At 35.5% G+C, this 25,499-nt stretch overlaps 1 protein-coding gene across 1 annotated transcript in view; it reads left to right on the forward strand.

The window, feature by feature from the left end:
- The first annotated feature begins 12,468 nt into the window (after positions 1-12,468).
- Positions 12,469-25,499, forward strand: part of LOC130238755 (piezo-type mechanosensitive ion channel component 2) — a 224,448-nt gene continuing 211,417 nt past the window's right edge. Inside the window, 1 exon segment of the mRNA XM_056469860.1 lies at positions 12,469-12,669. Within this exon segment, the coding sequence (XP_056325835.1) occupies positions 12,606-12,669 (64 nt within the window). The 5' untranslated portion in view covers positions 12,469-12,605.

Raw genomic sequence — 25,499 nt, forward strand, 5'->3', positions numbered from 1 at the left:
CAATCAAAGTGTTTCTGCAGACTGTTTTGATCAAGTGTGATTATAAAAAATAAAACGAATACATTTTTACCATTAAAAGCTGCTTATATCCAGAGATATCAGTTGTAGACTGGTGTTTAAACCCCATATAAAAGTGATTTTTGCATAATAGGTGCCCTTTAATCAGTCTGTCTTTTAGTCACAGTACCTTACAGAAAAGGACATTTGCCTGTTGACGGAACCAAAAAACTTTGAAAGATGAAGCTTAAAAGCCTCAGTCGGCTCTTGAATGCTAATTCTAATTGTATGGCTAACGCATCTTTAATAATGCAGAGCTTTAAGGGTAGATGGTCATCCGTGGTTGAGAGGTTATCAATGTTTCAGGGCTCTGATGATGATGATGATGATGATGAGCATGCCTAATGAAGAGAAACAGGCTTCAGTGACATCACACTCACACAGCAGATCGTGCGCTGTGATTGGCTAATCATGTGGACAGGTGACTGTGGTTGTTCCAGTATAGAGGAATCCATTATTAATATTCCCAATTGTGGTGTTTTTAACTAGCACATATTCTCTTATGTGAAGACAGTAAAGCATGCCTCGGTGATGGATGCGGTTGTCAAAGTGTTATTTTAATGTGGTGCTTTTATCGGGTTTATTTTTTATTAATTTGAAACTTTTCTGTTAGCATTTGTTGTGGTTTTAGGTCCTGTTCCCACGAACATGGGAATTTTCAAAACCAACCTTTTTTAAATGCGGTTTGGCTGTTTGTACGCACAAAAATGAATTTTCAGGTGACTGAAAGCATAGTTTTCTGAAAGCAGAGTGGTCGTGTAAACATTACAACTACCTGACAAAAGTCTTGTGGCCTATCCAAGTTTTAGGAACAACAAATAATAACTTGACTTCTAGTTGATCATTTGGTATCAGAAGTGGCTTATATGAAAGGCAAAGGCCTCTAGATTACGCTTATATTACCAAAATAAAATATGATCATGCCTTGATTTTTAATTAGGACAGTAAGGTCTGACTTTGCTTAGACAAAAGTCTTGTCACTGAACAGAAATAATGTCCAGTATAGAATATAAAGTCATGCTGCAGTGGAAACAGAATGAATATTGTGTCTGACTCCATCATGAGCTTGGAGGACTGCATCCATACATCTCTGCAATGACTCAAATCACTCATTAATAAAGTCATCTGGAATGGCAAAGAAAGCGTTCTTGCAGGACTCCCAGAGCTCATCAAGAGTCTTTGGATTCATCCTTAATGCCTCCTCCATCTTACCCCAGACATGCTCAATAATGTTCATATCTGATGACTGGGCTGGCCAATCCTGGAGCACCTTGACCTTGTTTGCTTTCAGGAACTTTGATGTGGAGGCTGAAGTATGAGAAGGAGCGCTATCCTGCTGAAGAATTTGCCCTCTCCTGTGGTTTGTAATGTAATGGGCAGCACAAATGTCTTGATACCTCAGGCTGTTGATGTTGCCATCCACTCTGCAGATCTCTCACACGCCCCCATACTGAATGTAACCACAAACCATAATTTTTCCTTCACCAAACTTGACTGATATCTGTGGGAATCTTGGGTCCATGCTGGTTCCAATAGGACTTCTGCATTATTTGTGATGATTAGGATGCACCACCTCTAACTTGTACAACTTGTATGCAATGTACTAACTTAAATACTTACTTGCGCATTTGGTGTGAACCCAGTATATAAGGCCTATCGCACCTGTTGGTTCAGCATTCCCTTAACATGCATCACAGCGTAGTTTCACATGGGCAAATATTTTTTTTTTCAGTTTATGAACTGATTTTTGTCAGTTCGTGTTTCTGTGTGGAGTTTGCATGTTCTCCCCGTGTTCACGTGAGTTTCCTCCGTGTGCTCTAAACATATGGTATAGGTGAATTGGGTAAGCTGAATTGTCCATTGTGGGGGAAACCGGAGCACCCAGAGGAAACCCAAGCAAACGCAGAGAGAACATACAAACTCCACACAGAAACGCCAGCTGACCCAGCCGAGGCTCGAACCAGTCACGTTCTTGCTGTGAGACGACAGCACTACATGCTGCGCCACTGCGTCGCCATAAAATGTAATTTATATATAAAACTAAAACTATATAAATTATACACGCATATATAAAAAACATACAGATTTAAAGAGAACCACAGATCTTCCTGCAAAAGACCAGCTTCTGCTTTAAACTGGACTGACTGAGTACCTACTATTAAATATCTACTTTTCAAAAATATACAGACAAATGTAAAATACAGTAAAACAGCCTAAAGCTGCAGTCACACTGGGCTTTTCCTCCCATAGACTTCCATTCATACGCACACGAATGCGTCAGACCAGAAACGCAAGGTCATGCCTCAAGTTTCGCAAGTTGCTGCAGTGCAAAGTTCAAGCTTGGTGAACTCTGACCTGCGAAATCGCATCACTTGACTGCGTGAGACCAATCGAGCATCAAAACATGACCTCTCTGGACAAGAATTTAAAACATGGAGCAATCGCTCGCTTTTATAATGTCTAAACATCTTGTTTAATCCCGCCCCTTTTCGCAGCGCCGCACGACAGAATTCACACACACAAAGCCCAGTGTGAGCGCAGCTTTAATCTGTTGAAACTCGTCAATCTAATGGTTGAGTTTGCAGCTGGATATTATTGGGAGATCGCTGACAGGAACCGTAAATGGCTCCGCCAGAGCAAGTCTGAAGCTCATATGCAAGTTTATTTTACATTGAAACAGCATTGAGCCTCGCTAGATCCCATTTGGGCGCACGTCCGTTATAAAACACTCACAGGACGTTAATTTGGACAACTATGCAGATATATTAAATAGTTCACACAAAAATACACAGAGAGAGACTTTCACTTTCACCTCTGGCATAGTTTCAGTGTTGCCAGGTTGGGCGGTTTTGAATTTATTTTTGCGGGTAAAAAAAGACGGGTAGTGAAAATTTGGGCGGTTTTGAAACGAAGTGCCCGCCAGCCCCAGTCTGCCCTCATACACCTGTTTTGATCTCCCAAAGAGATGCCATAGCTCCCGTTCTTCACATACATATGCTTAGAACAGTGTAGAAACCCTTGTGATCTCCCTCCCCGACATGACATCTCCACCCTCCTCGGCCTCAAGCCAGATTATTATAGTCTATTGATTGTTGGGCGGCACTTTTTGGTTTTCAGCGGTTATTCGACAGCTTTTGGGCTGGAAACAGTCAGCAACATCTGGCAGCACTGCATAGTTTGTTAAAGGGAACATAGTTTACCTATTTTTTATGATTTAATATTAATATTATGGTTCTTTTGAGTGTGCCAGTTTAGGTTCAGTTTAAAACACAATTCAGATTGTTTTATTATAATGTGTTAAAAAGTGTCATGTTGGGGGCGTGTCCACAGTTCGCTGATTTAGGGGTGTGTTGCTTCACATGTAAATTAGTTTCGGCTTCCCGCCAACATAACAAGGGGGCGGGGCCATGAGCTCACCCGCTCTGCGTTTGCAACAGAGTCTGACAGGCAGACGGAGAAGGAGAGAGAGCATCACCATTCAGTCGTACATATATGACTCGGACACAGACCAAGCAGAGAGTACAAAATCATTTGTGTCTTTGTACAGTTTTACAGCCAACTGTGTGCTAGTTTCAAGTGGCGAGCTTGTACACAGAAACTAATAACCACACACACTGAATTAACTTTGACTGAGGCACCGCTCGAAGCCGCGACACGGCACACCAGACACTCTCTGTGGCGCGGCAGAAACATGAAGTGTCCCGAATCGTCGCGCCACGCATTTTTGAATTCTAAACATAGGTTTCTGCAGCGGTCCGCGGCGCCCAGCCGTCAACTTGAGTGTACCCTGATAGAAACCTATGTTTAGAATTCTAAAACGCATGCTAGTTAAGATCACAGGGAGCTTCTGGGATTGCGAGAAATGCAAACGGCTGAAGTATAAGGTGGACTCAATGAGAAGTACACATGTTTGCAAACCTACCTAAAGATACAACCAATAATTCCGATTAGAGCGATAAGGTGGAGAATATTGATCTTGTGTTGAGCCCAATGAGCCTTGCATCTAAAAATAGAGCTAGGGTGTTCCTTTAGTGATATCGCTTCGACTCACGCTGAAAATGGCGGACGTGAATCAACAAACTGAGGATATGATGACGCGCCTGTCAATCAATATTGGTGGGCGGGGAGACCGCACTCCTACGTAAAGTTGCGGTCGGTTTGAAAACAGCTCCAATTGGTCCACCGTTTTTTTATGTTGTTAAATTGAAAAAAAAAGCACTGGGTGTGCTTATATCACCCCAATATGACGGTCCATACACCATACATGCACATATGGCTGTCCAAATAGCTTGAAAAGTAGATTTTTTTTACCATAGGTGCCCTTTAATGAACGGTGATTGACGTGTACTAGTTGCAGATGTGATCATGAGGCGTTTTTGCGCCGAGTTTGAAGTAATCAATCAGAGAACAGGTGCACTGGATCATTTTAATATAGCATATTAATAAAATAATACAATTATAGTATAATATTGAGAGTTCATTTTGAGCTATCTCGAAGCCCACCAGCAGGATCGCTGAGGCCCACCGGTTGAGAATCCCTGCTCTAAGTTACTACAGTATTTTTTCAAGTGTGAATTAAGCACGTTTCTCTCATTCTGATTCATGCAGATTTGTTAACCTTGTATCAGTGGCTCCTAATAGTCTGTGCATGTGGATCCGAGCCAGTCACAAATACTTGACATTTATTTGACATTCCTGTGATTGTGGAAAACTCGTTTACGGTCGATGGCAAGCAAAAGATCAGCAACAACATCTCCCTGGCGTCGTTTTATGATCAAAACATCAATCAGGAGCGGTTTAGTTTTTTGCTGGTCAATCAAACAAATGTTTGCGGAGCATTAAATGAGATCTGTGTCGTCAATCAGTCACGTTTATGTTTATGGATAATTGACATGTCGGTGGATATTTGAGATGATCCCAGCTGATGGACGTGCATCAGAAAAGACGTTTCTTTTAGTTTAACTCATCCTCTCTGATGAATTATGGATAGATGGCGAATGTTTCCTGACATCTCTTCATCACTGAGGCTCTCCACCTTTAAAAACGATCGTAAAACTATAGATATTGATCGATAGCTTCCTTTCGTGGAGTATTGATTAGCTGCGGGCCACTTTAGACCTGATTGTTGTTCCTTCGCTTTATGCTTGAGATGCTTGTCAAACAGATTTGTTCAGGCAGTGTTGTCAGATTCCCTGGAGATCTGATAAGTCATGCAGATTTTCCTCAACACTATCACAATGCTTCACTTTACAATAGGTTCCCATTAGTTGATGTTAGTTTATGATTTTAACATAAAAAGCCATTAGGAGAAATTGTATTATTAATAATAATGGTCACACTCTACTCAATAATAAATTTTAGATAATGAATTTAGTAACATGAACTAATAATGAACAATTTTTATATTAACTATAGTTCAACATGCATTAATCAAAATACATTATCAAAATACAAAGTTTTGCTTGTTGCCATGAGTTAATTATTGTGAGTTCATATGAACTAACAATGAACGGCTGTATTTTATAACTAACTATAAAATAGATCAATAAATAAATACTGTAATAAATGTATTGCCTTATTCTTGTTTGTAAATACATTATAGCATTGACTAATAAAGCTTTATTATAAAGATTAAATATATAATATAAATATAATATAAAAATTAACATTTTAAATTTATTTAAAAAATAAAAAAAATATTTTTTTAATAAACAAATGCAGCTATGTCTGTCTATCTAAAATTATTCTGTTCATCAAGGCAGCATTTATTAAATGTTAAAAATAGTTAAATTCTTAAATATTTAATAATTTTAAATAACTGCTTTCTTATTGTATGTAGTTTCACATGAAATTATTACTCATTATTGCTTTTATTATTATTATTATTATTATTATTGTTATTATTATTATTATTATTATTATTAATAATAATGATAATAATAATAATAATAATAATAATTAATATTAAAGTGATATCTGAAGGATCATGTGACTCCGAAGACTGGAGTAATGAAGCTGAAAATTCATCAATTAAATCACTGGAATAAATTAACTACTATTGAACAGTTACATTTCACAAGTTTACACTTTGTACTGTATTTTTGATGAATTGAATGCAGCCATGGTGGGTAGAAGCTTATTTTAAAACATTTAAAAATGCTACTCACCCCAAACTTTTGTGTGTGTGTGTGTGTGTGTATATATGTATATGTGTGTATATATGTGTGTATATATGTGTGTATATATGTGTGTATATATATATATATATATATATATGTATGTATGTATGTATGTATGTATGTATGTATGTATGTATGTATGTATGCATGCATGCATGTATGTATGTATATGTATGTGTGTATCAATTTTTTTTTTTACATTCATCTTTGGATGTACCATCCCTTATGTTTTGTTTTTCTTCATTCTTTCCTCAGTAAAGACGTCTAGAGTTTGCATTTCCAAATATAACGAAGACTCTCTTTCCTGAACATGCAGTTAATCTACAACGACTCCGCCAACGAACATATTTGGATGATTAAAGTTATAAACTCAACTCAGCATCTCATGCGCTTCAACTTGAAGGTACTGCTGGTTTAAATATTTATGCTTAATATTTCATCTCAAAACGTCGGCATCTGTGGGTACTGTATATGCAAAGGATAATAAATGTGTGTGCAGACCACTAAGTATATGGATTATAGACATTATTCTATTATTAGCCGCTTATGAGAGCCGAGGTATTAAACATCCAGGAAGTTTGATCCGGTGTAAGTGCTTTGTGTTAAAATTTTGATGCCGTCCTGAGGCTGAGAGTTGATGTGCAGTTTTTAAAGACCTGCTCTCAGATCTCCTATATCATCAACACCATTAATAAACATACTGGGATGGATTATTAATGGCTCACCTGCAGAATTAGATCCCATACTGACCGCTGGAGCACAGGTGAAGGGAACAACAGGTACAGTACATTGTTGAATGTCCAGCACAGGCTTATTGGAAATGTATGACTTGACCTACATTTTGTAAAACCTCAAATACCTAGTGTACATTTAGTTGTTACAGTTGATAAATCCACTAGAGGGTGCTGCCTACATTTTTGTGAATCTGAAATATGTTAATAAGGGTGCGTTTAGGTGTACAGTTCAAATGAGAAATCCACTAGAGGGTGCTGTTTGCTTTTTTGCCAATCTGAAAAATTACTTGGGGTACTTTTTGTTGTGTGTTTAAGATGACAAGTGCACTAGAGGGTAGTCTCTACTATTTTGCAAATATAGAATACGTTACTTTGGGTATGTTTGGTTGTATTATTCAGATGAGAAACCCATTAGAGGGTGCTCTACATTTATCTGAATATGAAAGAAGTTACTTCGGGCACATTTGGTTGTACATTTCAGATGAGAAAACCACAAGAGGGCGTTGTCTACATTTTTGCAAATCTTAAATGTGGTATTGGGGTACGTTTTGTTGTAGGTTACAGATGACAAATTTACTAGAGTGTGCTCTTTACTTGCACTCAAAGAAATAAAGGTACAAAAGCTCTCACTGGGGTGATACGTTTTCAAAAGGCGCACCTTTTTGACCTAAAAGATACACTTTTGTACTTAAGTCCATACTGATACCTTAAAGGGCACCTATGGTAAAAAATCTACTTTTCAAGCTGTTTGGACAGACATATGTGCATGAATGGTGTATAGACTGTCATATTTAGGTGATATAAACACACCCAGTGCTTTTTTTTTAAATTTAACAACATAAAAAACGGTGGACCAATTAGAGCCGTTTTCAAATCGACCGCTACCTGACGTAGGAGAGCGGTCCCCCCGCCCACCAATATTGATTGACAGGCGCGTCATTATAGCCTCAGTTTGTTAATTCACGTCCGCCATTTTCAGCGTGAGTCGAAGCGATATCACTAAAGAAACACCCTAGCTCTATTTTTAGATGCAAGGCTCATTGGGCTCAACACAAGATCAATATTCTCCACATTATCGCTCTAATCAGAATTATTGGTTGTATCTTTAGGTAGGTTTGCAAACATGTGTACTTCTCATTGAGTCTACCTTATACTTCAGCCGTTTGCATTTCTCGCGATCCCAGAAGCTCCCTGTGATCTTAACTAGCATGTGTTTTAGAATTCTAAACATCGGTTTCTATCAGGGTACACTCAAGTCGAAAGCTGGGCGCCGCGGACCGCTGCAGAAACCTATGTTTAGAATTCAAAAATGCGTGGCGTGGCTCAGTCAAAGTTAATTCAGTGTGCGTGGTTATTAGTTTCTGTGTAAGCTCGCCACTTGAAACTAGCACACAGTTGGCTGTAAAACTGTACAAAGACACAAATGATTTTGTACTCTCTGCTTGGTCTGTGTCAGAGTCGTACATGTACGACTGAATGCGGATCCTCTCTCCTTCTCCATCTGCCTGTCAGACTCTGTAGCAAACGCAGAGCGGGTGAGCTCATGGCCCCGCCCCCTTGTTACGTTGGCAGGAAGCCGAAACTAATTTACATGTGAAGCAACACACCCATAAATCAGCGAACTGTGGACACGCCCCCAACATGACACTTTAACACGTTATAATAAAACAATCTGAATTGTGTTTTAAACTGAACCTAAACTGGCACACTCAGAAGAACCATAATATTAATATTAAATCATAAAAAAGAGGAAAACTATGTTCCCTTTAAGGGTATCACAAGGTAAACTTTGTAGGTACTAATATGTATCCTGAAGGTACAAATGAGGACTATTTAAGGTACCAAAGTGTACCTTTTTAAAAAGGTATCACCCCAGTGAGATGTATGTTTCAGATGAAAAATCCACTAGAGGGGGCTTTCTACTTTTCTTTTTTTCTCTAAAATACATTACTTAGGCTATGTTTAGTTGTACATTTCTGATGAGAAATTCACTAGTGTACAGTTTAATTTATTTTTTGTGAATCTGAAATACGTTAGTTATGGTGCAGTAGTTGCTATGTTTCAGATAAGAAAACCCACTAGAGGGCGCTGTCTACATTTTGAAATTCCGACGTATGTTACTTGGGGCATGTATGGTTGTACATTTCACTTAAGTAATCCATTAGAGGGTGTTGTCTACATTTTCGCAAACCTTAAATGTGGTATTGGGTTACGTTTTGTTGTACGTTTCAGATGACAATTCCACTAGAGGGTTCTTTCTACATTTTTGTTAATCTAAAATGTTACTTAGGCTACTTTTAGTTGTATGTTTCAGATGAGAAATCAACTAGAGGGTGCTGTCTACTTTTTTGCAAATCTAAAATACATTACTTAGGGTACGTTTTGGTTGGACATTTCAGATGAGAAATCCACTAGTGTACTTTTTTTTTTTTTTTTTTTTTTTTTTTTGCGAATAGGAAATACGTTAGTTATGGTACATTTTAATTTGTATGTTTCAGATGAGAAATCCACCATAGGGTGGTGCCTACATTTTAGCAAGTATAAAATTGTACTTGGAGTACTTTTAGTTTTATGTTTCAGCTAAAAAATGTAATGGAGGGTGCTCTCTACATTTTTTTAAATTTAAAATATGTTACTTGGGGTACGTTTTGTTATATGTTTCAGATAAGAAATCCTCTTGTCTACATTTTTGCTACTCCAAAATGCGATAGTTGTGGTAAATTAAGTTGTATGTATTATAAATAAATGTATTATTATTATTATGTTTCAGATACAAATCCCACACGAGGGCACTGTCAATATTTTACAAATCTGACATATGTTACTTGGACCATGTTTTGTTGTACATTTTACTTAAGTAATACACCAGAGGGCGCTGTCTACATTTTTGCAAATCTAAAATATTACTTTGGGTACTTTTAGTTGTATGTTTTATATAACAAATCCATTAGAGGGTGCTCTCTACAATTTTGTGAATTGAAATACATTCGTTACTCCCCTCGAGATGAAACAAAGGCTCAAGTCGTTTTTGATCTTAACAGACATTTATTCGTACGCGAGTCTGTAGTATGTCTTGTACATTCTAGCCTTGCACTCCTTTATGTCCCAATAATGCCATAAGAACTCATTGGCCTCTCTAACTCAAGAGGAATACATTTGAAGGGTAGCAGTTTCTCTTTAACAAACTTCTTTGTACTTCTTAATCCTTACAAACGTGTTATTAGCACAGCACCTTGTGGCTGTACTACTTGTAGTGCATCGGAAGAATATCTTGATTGCAACAATTAAATAATTCCCAAGCTAAACATAACAAGAAAAGGTTCCCCCCTCCCCTTTATAGTTTTAGTTAAATAACTTTAAATGAATTAACATGCATTAACAACAAATATACATGACTTATTTATTTTAATGATTACTCTGAACATTTTAACTATTTGTTGACCTTTTAACTCTAAAGTGTATGTTTATAGAGTGTAATATATAAGAATTGCTTCTGATGGCAGCTACAACATTACTTAGGGTACGTTTAGGTGTACGTTTCAGATGAGAAATACACTAGTGTACATTATTGCAAATACAAAATGCATTATGGTACATTGTTATATGTTACAGATAAGAAATACACTAGAGGGTGCTGTCTACATTTTTGCGAATCTGAAATATACATTACTTAGGGTTCATTTTGTTGTAAATTTCAGATAAGAAATACACTAGAGGGTGCTGTCTACATTTTTGCAAATCTCATATGTTTCTTGGAGTATATTTTGTTGTATGATTCGGATGACAAATCCACTGCAGGGTTCTTTTCAGGGTCATTTTTGCAAATCTGATGACAATGTGATGTCAGATGACAATTCCACTTGAGGGCGCATTTCAGTGAATCTGAAATGTTACTTTAGGGCAGTGTCTCTCAACCACGTTCCTGGAGGACCACCAACACTGCAGGTTTTAGATGTCACACCCATTACTGGTCTTTCAGCCTCTGCTGATGAGCTGATGATCTCAATCAGGTGTGTTTTGCCTAAGAAGACAAGAAAAATGTGCAGGGCTGGTGCTCCTCCAGGAACGTGGTTGAGAAACACTGGCTTAGGTTACGTTTCGTTGTGTTACAGATGAGAAATCCACTAGAGGATGCTGCCTACATTTTAGTGAATCTGATTTATGTTACTTGGTCTACATTTAGTTGTACGTTTCCGATGACAAGTCCACTAGAGGGTGCTGTCTACATTTTTTTGCAAATCTGAAATGTGTTACTTAGAGTTCATTTATTTTAGTAGTCTTTCAAAGTCATGTGTGATCCTTCAGTAATCATTTTTATATTTGATGACCAAGAAATATTTTGTATTAGTGCACTCGCAGCAAAAAGGTTGCTGGTTTGAGTCCTGGGTGGCAGTTGGCATTTCTATGTGGAGTTTGCATGTTCTCACTGTGTTTGCGTGGGTTTCCTCCGGGTGCTTCGGTTTCCCCCACAGTCCAAAGACATGCAGCATAAGTGAACTGGATGAACTAAATTGGCCATAGTGTATGCATAGGTGTGTGAATGCAGGAGTGTGTGGGTGTTTCCCAGAACTGGGTTTTGGCTGATAGGGCATCCGCCGCATAAAACATGTGCCGGAATAGTTGGCGATTCAATCTGCCGTGACGAGCCCTGATAAATAAGGGACCAAGTCGAAGAAAAATGATTGAATGAATGTATACATTTTTTTTTTTTAAATGATCCCAACATTTCCTGCTTGATAAAATTTGCTGATTCAAAGTATTTATGTAACATAATCAAAACATTTTGTTCTGCTAAATATGGTTAATTTTTTTCATTTCACATTCATTTTTACTGCAACTTTTTAGCATTTTGTTATTAAATAACACAAGTCTGTGAAAAAAATTGATTTGTAACTATCAATCCATGTTTTTGACAGACTTATATAATAGATTATTTCCAAGCGGACATAGTCAGCCAAAAAAAAAAAAGAGTGCATGATGACTGTGATAAAATCTTTTCTAGAAGCCCCGTTGTAATGATGATGAGTTCCTAGTAAAACAGCAGTCAAATGGACCGTCCCGGAGGAGCCGTAGGTCCCTCCCCTCGCGGCCTCTGATAGGACAAGCGAGCTGTCAATCACTTACAGCCGTCTGTCATTGACCGGAATCCCTGAGGCTCTCAGAGCAGCTGCGAGAACATCCAGCGAGCAAGTCTTCAACAGGAGCGCCCAAAAAAGTGACTCCAGGACGGTCCATTTAGCGTTAAATAACTTTATTAAGCTCTCTGATAAAACTGGATACAAAGTGTTTTGTGTTTGTCGTTTTTTTTTTCAAGGATATACGCGTTTTTGTGTCGCGCGCTCTTTTGGATAGGTTGATGACCAACGCGCGCTCCCAAAAAAAACAAAACAAAATAACAAATAACGACTTTTTATGACGTCATGAGTTAGATTAATAACGTTGAATCTGTTCAGAATAGTCTAAAGTACTTGTTTTGACCAAACGGAGTGTTTAAGTGTTGGAAGTGTTGATGGAGGATCCAGTGTGAGGATCCAGTGTTTGCTGCCCGGAGGATGCGCTCCGACCGCGGCTCCAGGACTTCAGGCGTCTGCTGCTGCTTCTGGATGCTGCGGTTCCTCCTGCTCCTCTGAAAGCCATGGCTTCTGAAGTTGTGTGTGGTTTGGTCTTCAGAGTGCTGTTGCCGGTGTGTCTGGCGGCAGGTGAGTGTTTCCAGCATTGCTTTTCTTTATAAATGGTTTTAGCTTGTGCGCAGTGTGGAGATTTTTGCGCAGTTCACGCAACAATTACGCAGCAGGTAAGCCCGTATAGCTAACGTTACCTCTGTGAAATACTGTTTTGTTGACTGTAGAATGGAGATGTAACGCATTAAATCGTTTCAAAGAAACTTATTTGTTAAACATAAAAGAAAATACTCGGAGAACGTCATAAAACATGTCAAATATGGGTTAAAATTACCCAGAATTTTATTTTTATTACAAATAAAACATTACTTTTATCTAAGTATTTTATTTTATTAATAAAAGTAAATACTTGGAGAAAGTATATTTGTAATAAACAAATTGGGTTAAATATGGGTTAAAACCTCCCAGCATTTTATTTTTATTACATACATATGTTCTCCAAGTATTTTATTTTATTAATAAAGGAATATACTTAGAGAAAGTGTATTTGTAATAAAAAAAAAATGCTGGGTTGTTTAACCCAAAGCTGGACAAAGTCAACAGAAAAATATAACTTAATTTTAATGCAAAAAATCAACCTATGCAGCGTTGGGCTTGTTCATATTTGATATTTGTAAAAAAAATAAATAATAATAATTTAGTTTTAATTTTAAAATGTACCCAACATTGAGTTTGTTCATATTTTGATATTTGTAAAAATAATTTAAAATAAAGGATTAGTTACAAATAAAAGAAAATACTTGGAGAAAGTATATTTGTAATCAGAAAAATACTGGGTTGTTTCAAACCAACTCTGGGTAAAATATGGCAAATCCAACAGTTATTAATTTAAATAAATAAAAAATATACCCAACATTGAGTTTGTTCATATTTGATGTTTGTAATTTCAAATAGGAGGTTTATTCTAAATAAAAGAAAATACTTGGAGAAAGTATATTCGTAATAAAAAATGCTGGGTGGTTTTAACCCAACGCTGGGTCAAATACGAACAAACCCAACATTTAGGTAAAAAAAATGTACCTAACATTGAGTTTGTTCATATTTTGATGTTTGTAATCAAGACGTTCAAATAAAGAATTAATTATGAATAAGAGAAAATACTTTGAGAAAGTATATTTGTAATAGAAAAAGCTGGGTTGTTTTAACCCAATGCTGAGTCAGATATGGACAAACCAAACAGTTAGGTTGAAAACAATGTAATTTAATTTTAATTCAAAAATGAACCCAGCTTTGAGTTTGTTCATATTTGATGATTTTAAAACATTATTTCAAATAAAGGATTTATTATAAATAAAAGAAAATCTCGGAGAAAGTATATTTGTAATAAAAAATACTGGGTGCTTTTAACCCAACTCTGGGTAAAATAAGGGCAAACCTAAAAGTTAGGTTAAAAAAAGTAATTTAAATAAAAAAAATGTACCCAGCTTTGGGTTTGTTCATATTTTGATATTTGTAAAAAATAATTTAAAATAAAGGATTAATTATAAATAAAAGAAAATACTCTGAGAAAGTATATTTGTAATAACAAAATACTGGGTGGTCTTAACTCATCTCTGGGTCAAATATGGGTAAACCCAACAGTTATAGGTTGAAAAATGTAATTAAAAAAAAAATGTACCCAACATTGAGTTTGTTCAAATTTTGATATTTTTTAAAAATAATTTTAAATAAAGGATTAGTTATAAATAAGAAATACTTTGAGAATGTATATTTGTAATATAAAAAGCTTAAGTGGTTTTAACCCAATGCTGGGTAAAATACGGACAAACCCAACAGTTAGCTTAAAAATGTTTTTAAAATTTTTTTTAAATCCAACCTTGAGTTTGATCATATTTGACTCCAGCATTGTTAATACAACCCTACTTTTTTAAGTGTATCATTTATATAAAATAAAGATCAACTAAATCTATTTGACCTTGTGTTAAAGTGTAGGTTTATGGTTCAGGATGTATTAAATGTGTTGTAGTAAACATACGAATGACAAAAGTCAGAAATAAGTTTTATGCTTAAAAGTACAAGGACACATGTTGGAAAAAGCACAAAGGAGAGACCGCGGCTATAGTTGTTAAATGAAAATGCTTCTAAATAAAAGCAGAAGAAAAGCCATTAAATAGCTAATTACATATTACGTAGAAGATCAGATCAGATCAGAAAGAGCTTTATTGCCAGGTATATTCACACATACGAGGAATTTGTTTTCATGACAGAGCTTCTACAGCACAACAGGATTACACACTACATTTAGATGTAGTGTGTATATTCACTTAATTTCAGACATCTTTTTTTTTTTAATTTCAACCATTTATAAGATATCAAAACAAACCAACAATGACCACTTTGATCAATACTAATGTAGACAAGACAACCATAACAATTAAAATGAATATATAAATATATAGGACATCATCTTTTCAACAAATCCTTTATTGGCTATGGGGGCTTTTCAGTAAAATATCCAGTATTTTAATAATACATTAAATAATGTAATAATTAAAAAAATCTACGTTCTAATATACAAAATTGGTGCTTAAAGTCTATTTTTTGCCCAAAGTAGAAGAAACGGGATTGTTGTCACACCAATAAAAGGTTTTAGATAAAAATGTGTCTTCATGTAATGTCATGTGCATTTTATTATTTTTAAATAATGTTTTTTTAATGTTGGCTTGGTGGCTCAGTGGTTAGCACTGTTGCCTCACAGCAAGAAGGTCGCTGGTTTGAGCCTTGGCTGGGCCAGTTGGCATTTCTGTGTGGAGTTTGCATGTTCTCCCCGTGTTGGTGTGGGTTTCCTCCGCGTGCTCCAGTTTCACCTAGTTGAAACACATGCGCTATATAGGTGAATTGAATAAACTTAATTGGCCGTAGTGTATGAGTGTGTGTGTGAATGTGAGAATGTATGGGTGTTTTCCAGTTGGTGGTTTATTCCACTGTGGTGAACTTTGATAAATCAGAGCCTAAAACGAATGAATGAATTGAAATGAATCAGTTAATTGTACTTCTAATTGTACTACTAATTGAATTCTGTCAAGAAGTAATACATTTCAACTTTAAAAAAAGTTAATAATAATATATTTTATTGGTTGATTAAGAGCTTGTCTCTTAAATATGGACAGTGAAACATATCAAATGCAAAGCAATGTTTAAAACTCTGATTCTGATGTTATTTTTGATCTTAGAAATAATAATTGATCGAATACGTTTTCTATTTTGTGTATAAAATAACTTTTTAAATGAGTTTTAATTTAACTTAATTTAACAATAAAATACAAACATTCTAAAAACTACAGTATTGCGTTGATCAAGTATGTTTATCAAAGCATCATTTTAATTGACTTGATTTCATTTAAGTGGAATTTTGGGTTTGAGAATGGGGAATTGTTTTTGCAAATGTTACTATAATTAACTATACGCTGGTCATTAAATGTTTCATGTGGTTCTGCGTTTGTCTTGTTTTAAGAGCAGATAATGCCATTTTTGTGAGACAGCTTTATGCCTGGACTTAATTTTAATGTCATCTGATGTAAAACACAGCAGGCTGTCTATTTAATGACCGTTGTTTGACTGTATCTATATGTTGAAGTCAAAATGACTCGCCCTCCTGTGAATTGTCTTTTTTAAATATTTCCCAAATGATGTTTAACAGAGCAAGGAAATTTTCACAGTATGTCTGATAATATTTTTTCTTCTGGAGAAAGTCTTATTTGTTTTATTTCAGCCAGAATAAAAGCAGTTTTTAATTTTTTAAAAACTATTTTAAGGTCGGTATTATTAGCCCCCTAAAGCCATATTTATTTTCAATTGTCTACAGAACAAACCACTGTTATACAATGATTTGCCTAGTTAACCTAATTAACATAAAGTTAACCCTTTAAATGTGACTTTAAACCAAATACTAGTATCTTGACAAATATCTAGTCAAATATAATGTACTGTCATCATAGATAAAAAAAAAAAGTAATGAGCTATTAGGAGTTATTAAAACGATTATGTCTGGAACTTGAACTACACTGTTCCTATTTACTATGACCTTTTATGCGAAGCTGCTTTGACACAATCTACATTGTATAAGCGCTATACAAATAAAGGTGAATTGAATAGAAATGTGTTGAAATAAATCTTCTTTCTGTTATACAGATATTGGGGCAATAAATATACAGGAGGCCTAATAATTCTGACTTCAACTGTGTATGATGAACTCTGATTTACTCATCGGCAGGGATTGTGGCCGGTTAACAGGATTGTTGGGTGTATAATTAGTGTTTGATCACAAGGGATGAGTTGAAGTCTTAGATTATTGACCGAGTAATACGGCATAACTCCTCTGAGTGTTTTAAAGAGTCATTCGACACCACTGACTTCTTCATAAATCTTATGGAATGATTTATTAATTTATTTCTTCTGATTGATTCCATTTAGGCCTGGCATTTATTATGAAAATTATGTAGACACTTTCACTTTTTTCCATTATTTGTTCCTCTGTAATTTGTAATTTCTAAACATATTTAATTTACATTTTTATAATATTTGAATTATTGTATTAATTAGTAAGATATAAATATTTAGTTCTAAATTATCTAAATCCCGTTTATTTATTTATTTATTTATTTATTTTGTCAAGCATTGATCATCTTTTTCATTCGACACCGTTGACTTCTGCATGGTTTATTAATTTATTTCTTCTGCTTGATTCCATTTAGACCTGGCATTTAGTGAAAAGTATGTAGACTTTTTTTCATTATTTGTTCCTCTGTACATTTTATATATATATATATATATATATATATATATATATATATATATATATATATATATATATATATATATATATATATATATATATTAAATTTTTTTTATTTGTATTTTTTATCGTCCTGATGTGTTTATAATTTAATATTTTTTATGTTGAATCCTTGTATTGCATGTTTTAGTCACTCTTCTTGTAACATTTAGAGTATTAGAACTGTACATTATAAACAAAATTTATTATTATTGTTATAAATAATATATATATATATATATATATATATATATATATATATATATATATATATATATATATATATATATATATATATATATACATATATATATATATATATATATATATATACATATATATATATATATATATATATATATATATATATATACATATATATATATATATATATATACATATATATATATATATATATAGTCCCTTTTTTAGTCAGAGGTCGCCACAGCAGAATGAACCACTGGATAATATGCTTATCCAGCATATGTTTTACGCAGCAGATGCCCTTCCAGCCACAACCCAACTCTGGGGAAACACCCATACACTCTTGCATTCACGCACAAACACCATGGCCAATTTAGTTTATTCAATTCACCCAGAAGCACCCAGAGGAGACCCACGCGAACACGAAGAGAACATGCAAACTCCACACAAAAACGCCAACTGACCCAGCCAGGGCTCGAACCAGTGACCTTCTTGCTGTGAGGCGATCGTGCCACCCACTGCGCCTCTGTGATGCCTAAAGGTTACCAGTATTATTAACAAAAAAATAAATGCATGATAAATAACAGTATGCATGCATTAAAACAGTAATGTATAAACATTTTAAGTTTAAAAACAACATAAACAAATAAACAAGAATTAGTCAAATTGAGATGAACAAAATAAGTGTACTAAAATTTGACATAAAAACATTAATGTTAACAGAAAATATAAAAGTAAAAATGAAGGGAATGCGATAAATTGTGATATTGTAAATGCAAATTTAATAAACATTTACTTGTAAATGAGGACAAATAGTACTAATGGTACATTAAATAAATAAATAACAGCATGGATTAAAACAGTAATGCATAAACAAAGTGTTTAAAACCACATACAAAAAACAAAACAAGAATTAGTAAAAAAACTCAGAAAAACTAAATTAATGTACATAATGTCACCTAAAATAAGTCATGTTTACAGAAAATAAAAAATGTTAATAAAAATAAAAACTAATTTAATGAAATGTGATACATTGTGTTATTGTAAATGAAATTTAGTAAACATTCACTTGTAAACGGGGAAATAAAAATGCTAATTAAAATAAATTATTCAAAAGCAATATATGAATAAATGCACGATAAATAACATGAATAAAAACAGTAATGCATGAACATAAGGCATGAATAAAAATTACAGCATTCAGTTATAGTAAGTTTATGATCATTTTAAACTTAAATAAATGTCACACTGTTAATGCTTTTACCATCATGAAATAAATCTAGAAGCTTTACATTTATTTTTAATCGGATCTGTAGTTGCCCACATTTAATCCATATGAACATTTCCTCTTATTTAAATATAATTAACCCCCAGATAATATTCACACACATGCAGACTCACACTTTTTCCTCTCGCTAGGTTTCTTCCTATAGGTAGATAAGATCCACTCTATAAGATGGTAATGTATCTCTTGACAGCCTAAGTCCTTTCCTCCTCTTTTTTTCTTCTTCTTCCAAACGCAATTGCCAAGCTGTGGAGCATCTCCATTAATCGGTGGAAAGTCGTTTTAACCGCATGAATTAATAATGCGGCATCAGAGGGGAGAAGAATCGGCTGCCCATTATCGTAAACACACCTTTAATATTTGATGATTTTATTTTTTCGGTTGAAGTAGTACTGGGCAAAGGTCATCCGCTCAAAACATAACCGAGGATGGAACTCTGAAAGTTCATGTTCTGACATTAGCTTTAGAAATGTTTGTCTAATGAATGTCTGTTCGTAGAAACATAGAAAGTCTCTTTAAGCAAAACTGAAACAAAAACTAGACCATTTTCACGCAGAAAATGCTGAAAAATTCCCAAATTTAACTATAATGGAATGGCAAGTAATTGACACTTTGAATTAAAAGTGAAATGTTTATCATGAATTAAAATAATGCTGGTAAAATGTACTGTGATAATCTTTGTGTTATTATATACTTAAAAATGATTTTCATAGCAAATTAAGTTTATATAATATAACAAATTAACTCTTGATTAGAGATTAGTTTTTTTTCTCTTAATTTTATTGACATTTTTATTATATTTAAATTGTATTAATTTCTCTGGGAGAGATTAAATTGTTTCAAATGATCTTAGCTCTAATTTGCCTCAACACACCTGCAAGGATGTTTCTAGAAAGCCTAGGGCTCTATTTTATTGATCTAGGCACAAAGTCCAAAGTGCAGGACGCAAAAGCAATAATGGCGTGTGAGAATGCACTTTTGCCATGTTAAGGATGGAAAAATCAGCTTTGCGCTGCGGCGGATGGTCTAACAGGGTTGTACTTATTCTCTTAATGAGTTATGGGTGTGTTTTGCGAATAAACCAACCAGAGTCTCATCTCCCATTCCCAAGAGTCAGTTGCGTCATGCCATAGCACATTTGCTATTTACATAGCAGACTTTGTAAGTGGAAAATCTGAACACTTCACTAGCAAGAAAACAATTAAACAGAGCATCTACAACCCGAAAATGAGCCTCCTCATTCTTTACTTTCACTCTCTTCTGTGGATAAGGAAATGTGTTGTACACACAGACATCCATTAACCTATAATTAATTTAGTTTGTTAAGCACAGATTTCTTTCAAATCTGTCTAAATTCAGTACTAATTTCCAGCAAATGAATAAATGAACAATAATAACGAAGTGTGGTCAAAAAAACTGAGTTATATCTAAATACACAAGCTGTGCCCCTTATTTACATTTACATTTAGTCATTTAGCAGACGCTTTTATTCAAAGCGACTTACAAATGAGGACAAGGAAGCAATTTACACAACTATAAGAGCAGCAGTGAATAAGTGCTGTATACAAGTTTCAGGTGTGTAAAGTCTAAAAAGCAAAGCATTAGTAATGTTTTTTTTTTTTTTTTTGAGAGACTAGTTAGTGGTATAGCCAGAGAGGCAGTTACAGATTAGGAAGGAAAGTGGAGACTAAATAGTTGAGTTTTTAGTCGTTTCTTAAAGACAGCAAGTGACTCGGCTGTTCTGATGTAGTTAGGGAGTTCATTCCACCAACTGGGCAGATTGAATGCGAGAGTTCGGGAAAGTGATTTCTTTCCTCTTAGGGATGGAACCACGAGGCGACGTTCATTCACAGAACGCAAGTTTCTGGAGGGCACATAAATCTGCAGAAGTAAGAGCAGATACGAAGGAGCAAAGCCAGAGGTCGCTTTGTAAGCAAACATCAGAGCTTTGAATTTGATGCGAGCAGCAACTGGCAGCCAGTGCAAACGGGTGAGTAGCGGAGTGACATGTGCTCTTTTGGGTTCATCAAAGACCACTCGTGCTGCTGCGTTCTGAAGCAGCTGAAGAGGTTTGATAGAGTTAGCTGGAAGCCCGGCTAGTAGAGAGTTGCAATAATCCAGTTTGGAGAGAACAAGAGCTTGAACAATGAGTTGAGCTGCATGTTCAGATAGGAAGGGTCGGACCTTTCTGATGTTATAGAGTGCGAATCTGCAGGATCAAGCAGTTCTAGAAATGTGGTCAGAGAAGTTCAGTTGGTCATCAATCGTTACTCCAAGGCTTTTTATCATTTTGGATGCAGTAATGGCTGTCCTATCCATCTGGATTGAAAAGTTATGGTGTAGAGTCGGGTTGGCAGAAACTTCAAGCATTTCCGTTTTCATGAGGTTAAGCTGAAGATGATGATCTTTCATCCAGTGTGAAATGTCTGACAGGCAGGCTGAGATGCGAGCTGGAACCGAGGGATCATCAGGGTGAAAAGAGAGGTATAGCTGGGTATCATCAGCGTAGCAGTGGTAGGAAAAACCATGTTTCTGGATGACTGTTCCTAAAGATATATATATATATATATGTATATATATGTATGTATATATATATATATATATATATATATATGTATGTATATATGTATGGTATGTATGTGTGTGTGTGTGTGTGTGTGTGTGTGTGTGTGTAATAATTATTATTTATGTTTTTATTTATTTTATTATTTATTTATGTTTTTATTTATTTTATTATTATTTATGTTTTTGTTTATTTTATTTATGTATTTATTTTATTATTATTATTTTTTAAATACAAACTTTATTTTGGATGTGATTAATCTCGATTAATTATTTGACAGTAACTTTTTTCAAATATGAACTTGTCATATATTTAATTTGCATATAATTATATCAGCTTTCTATGTGGTAAATGTGTTATTTGCAGTTTCTTTGTAAGTAATGGTGAAATTAAAATGCAATATCTGAGTGTAAATCATGTTGTAACACTCTGGTTGTAATTTGATTACTGTGAAAACGGTTTGGTTTGATTTTATTAACTGAGGGACAAGTTTAGTTTACGTTTTTTGTTCCTGCAGAAGTGTCCAATCATCTGTGGTTTAAGTCTGAAAATGTAAAGTGTTTTTCCACCTGCTCTTCTGAAAGGCTTTCAGTTCTCCAGGAGCATCAATTATTCCTGAGATGGAGGATGCTTTGAGTCGGCCGCTGTGGTTTAGCTGCTGTCTCTGTAGGAAACACATGACCGGTGCTTTGTGAAGGAATTAAGCTGTGATTTTGATGTAGCCACATTTTTTATTAGCATCTCAAGTTAACTGTCAGAAGTAGTAGCATGTACAGCGTGTGGTACATTCCCTTTCCGTAAGGAATCTGTAATTGTAAATTTGTTTCGAGACTGGTAAAAGTGATTTGCGTTTTGTAAATTTTTTTCTAAAATGTCAATTTGATTCGTCCTTGGTAAAATAGTTTTTCCTCTGTAACTGTGTAATCACAATAAAATTTATGTTAATAACAATGATAAGCTCTTGACATTTTTACTTGATATAAATTCTAAGAGCCAACCACACAGCAGAAATATGCAACAATAGGAATCTATAATTGTGCTGATATTAGAGATTCACCGAAACTTTGGTCGCTGAAAATAGATCATGCTGCGTCATCCAGTATTGTTTAGCATGCTCGTTTCCTTTTCTCGCCTGCAGTTCACTTTTCCACCAGTAGTATCCACCTTCCGTCATGGTTGGGATACTCTTTTAAAAGTGAAAGCATTTACAACTCGTTCAATATAGAAAATAATTATCGAGATTGCATTTTACCAGCCCTAATTCTGTTGTTAATTACTCATCCCCATGTCATTTCAGTACACGAAGCCTTTGTTCATCTACAGACCACTAATTAAGATGTTTTAGATGAAATCTGAGAGCTCTCTCATCCTCCATGATGGTCTCGAGACTTTCAAAGTTCAGAGAAGGAAGCAAAAACATTGTCTAAACATTCTTTCAGTGTTTTTGCTTTCAATCAAACAGAGGCGTTTAGAGCATTGTATAATAAGCTGGAAAAGTAAAGTTCGTAGACAATCTTTATGGTGGCTTGAGAAAGCCTAGTCTGAAAGTTTGAAGTAGTTTTACAGTTTAAATAATTGATGTCGTTTTTAACAAGTTTAAAGCCGTTGCCATAGACTGATGACTACGTATATGTTAGCATGTTTCTAGTATGGATTGGCATGTTTCTTGCTAAGGCATTGCTAGGGTGTTCTGAGTGGTTACTAAGGCGTTGCTAGGTGGTTGCTAAGGTGTTGTTAGGCTGTTTCTAAGTTGTTTTGATTTTTTGAAAGGTGGTTGCTAGAATGTTCTTCGTGGTTGCTAAGGCATCGCTAGGGGATTGCTAGGGTGTTCTAGGTGGTTGCTAGGGTATTGCTAAGGTGCTCTAGGTGGTTGCTAAGGCATTGCTAGGCAGTTGCTAAGGCATTGCTTGGCGGTTTCTAAGGTGTTGCTATGTGGTTGCTAGGGCATTGCTAGGTGGTTACTAAAGCGGTTGCTAAGGAGTTGCTAGGCAGTTGCTTAGGTGTTGCTAGGCAGTTTCTAGGGTGTTCTGAGTGGTTGCTAGGTAGTTGCTTGGTGGTTGCTAAGGTGTTGCTAGTTGGATGCTAAGGCATTGCTTGGCATTTGCTAGGTGGTTGCTAAGGTGTTGCTAGGTGGTTGCTACGGGGTTCTGAGTGGTTCTAGGCAGTTGCTAAAGAGTTTCTTGGTGGTTACTAACGTGTTGCTAGGGCGTTGCTAGGCGGTTGCTAAGGCATTGCTAGGTGGTTGCTAAGGAGTTGCTAGGTGGTTGCTTAGGTGTTGCTAGGCAGTTTCTAGGGTGTTGTGAGTGGTTGCTAAGGTGTTGTTGGGTTGTTGGTAGGGTGTTGCTTGGTGGTTGTGAGTGGTTGGTAAGGTGTTGCTAGGTGGTTGCTTAGGTGTTTCTAAATGTTTGCTAAGGCATTGCTTAGCTATTGCTAGGTGGTTGCTAAGGTGTTGCTAGGCGGTTTCTAAGGTGTTGCTAGGCAATTGCTAAGGCATTGCTAGGTGGTTGCTAGGCGGTTGCTAAAGTGTTGCTAGGTGGTTGCTAGGGTGTTCTGAGTGGTTGCTAAGCCGTTGCTAGGTGGTTGCTAAGGTGTTGCTAGGCGGTTGCTAGGGTGTTTCTATACTGTTGCTAAGGTGTTGCTTGGCAGTGAATTACCATGTTGCTAGCATAAATTTAGTATGGATTAGCATGTTGTTAGCATGAATTTAGTATGAATTAGCATGTTGCTAGCATATTTCTAGTATAAACTAGCATGTCGTTAGCATGAATTTAGTATGAATTAGCTTGTTGCTAGGATTATTATAGTATATTTCTGTATGTAATTAGTATGGATTGGTATGTTGTTAGTATGTCCAATGTAAAGTCAATGGCAGTTTTTTACAATGGAAGTCTATGGGACAGTTGCTAGGGTGCCATAAGTGGTTGCTAAGGTGTGGCTAGTAAGTTGAAAGGTCATCAGTGATTGGCAGATTGGTAGTCTGAGTTAAATGAGCCCAGCGTTAAGTCTGTATGACAGTCTAGCGCAAAGTTTTGAGATAACAAAGTTTGGTCCAATGTTAAGTCAATGGGACTTTTCCGAATTTTCCGGGTCAGTTTTCAGAAAACCGTAAGCCGGATCAGTTGGAAAAGATATAGCGACCCGAGTTAGACCAGTTTGGAATTGGTTTGGTGGCTGTAGTATGAACACTAGGAGGAGATGCATATAGAAATTAGTCTCAGAATAAGAAGATGGAAGACTATTAAGTTTATGTAATATAACAGTATGTTGGCTTTCTCAAGCCACAATAATGATTTAAGAGTATTTATGATATGATACTTCATTTGACTAAAGTGGTTCAGATTCAATCACAGGAAGCTAAAAAAAATATAAAAACAAATGTGTTTGCCAATAAAACACACACTGTTTTCACACACACACAAAAGACATTTAGGTCATGGTGTAATAAATGATCCATGAGTTATTTCTGATCTCATACTTCACTTATAACATCTCGAAAAAGGTGCATGCTGTTGTAATTATTTTTGTTTGCTGTAAACAGTGTTAGCTATATTTAATTGAGCAAAACTCAAAACCATAATGTTAATGTGGTTTGATGTTGTGAATGGGTTCTGAGTGGTGTTAATGTGTCATGTGGTTCTTGGGGTTTTCTGAGTGGTTGCTATATGCACCGAGCTTCTTACTGTGAAATCATTAATCAAACTAATCACACTTTACAATTATGTAATTTTGCTCGTATTAGTGAAGTACATTGGTTAACCTGAGCTATATACATTGTTTCTTTATTAACACTTTATTAAAATCAAAATAGTATTCAATACACTGAAAAAAATGTTATACACTGTAGTATTTCTCACAAACGCTACGTGAGATCTGCTTCCTGAGGCAGCCGAGGGCGGTGTTTGAGGCATGTTGCTGACAGGCACGTGGGAACGGTGGGCGGGGAGGACTAGCCTTAAAGGCCCAGTGCAAAAAAACAGCAACAACCTTTTCCCAGCTATAATACAGACACTTCAAACTGCTAT

The sequence above is a fragment of the Danio aesculapii genome, chromosome 2 (assembly GCF_903798145.1).
Source record: "Danio aesculapii chromosome 2, fDanAes4.1, whole genome shotgun sequence".
NCBI classification, from domain to species: Eukaryota; Metazoa; Chordata; class Actinopteri; order Cypriniformes; family Danionidae; genus Danio; species Danio aesculapii.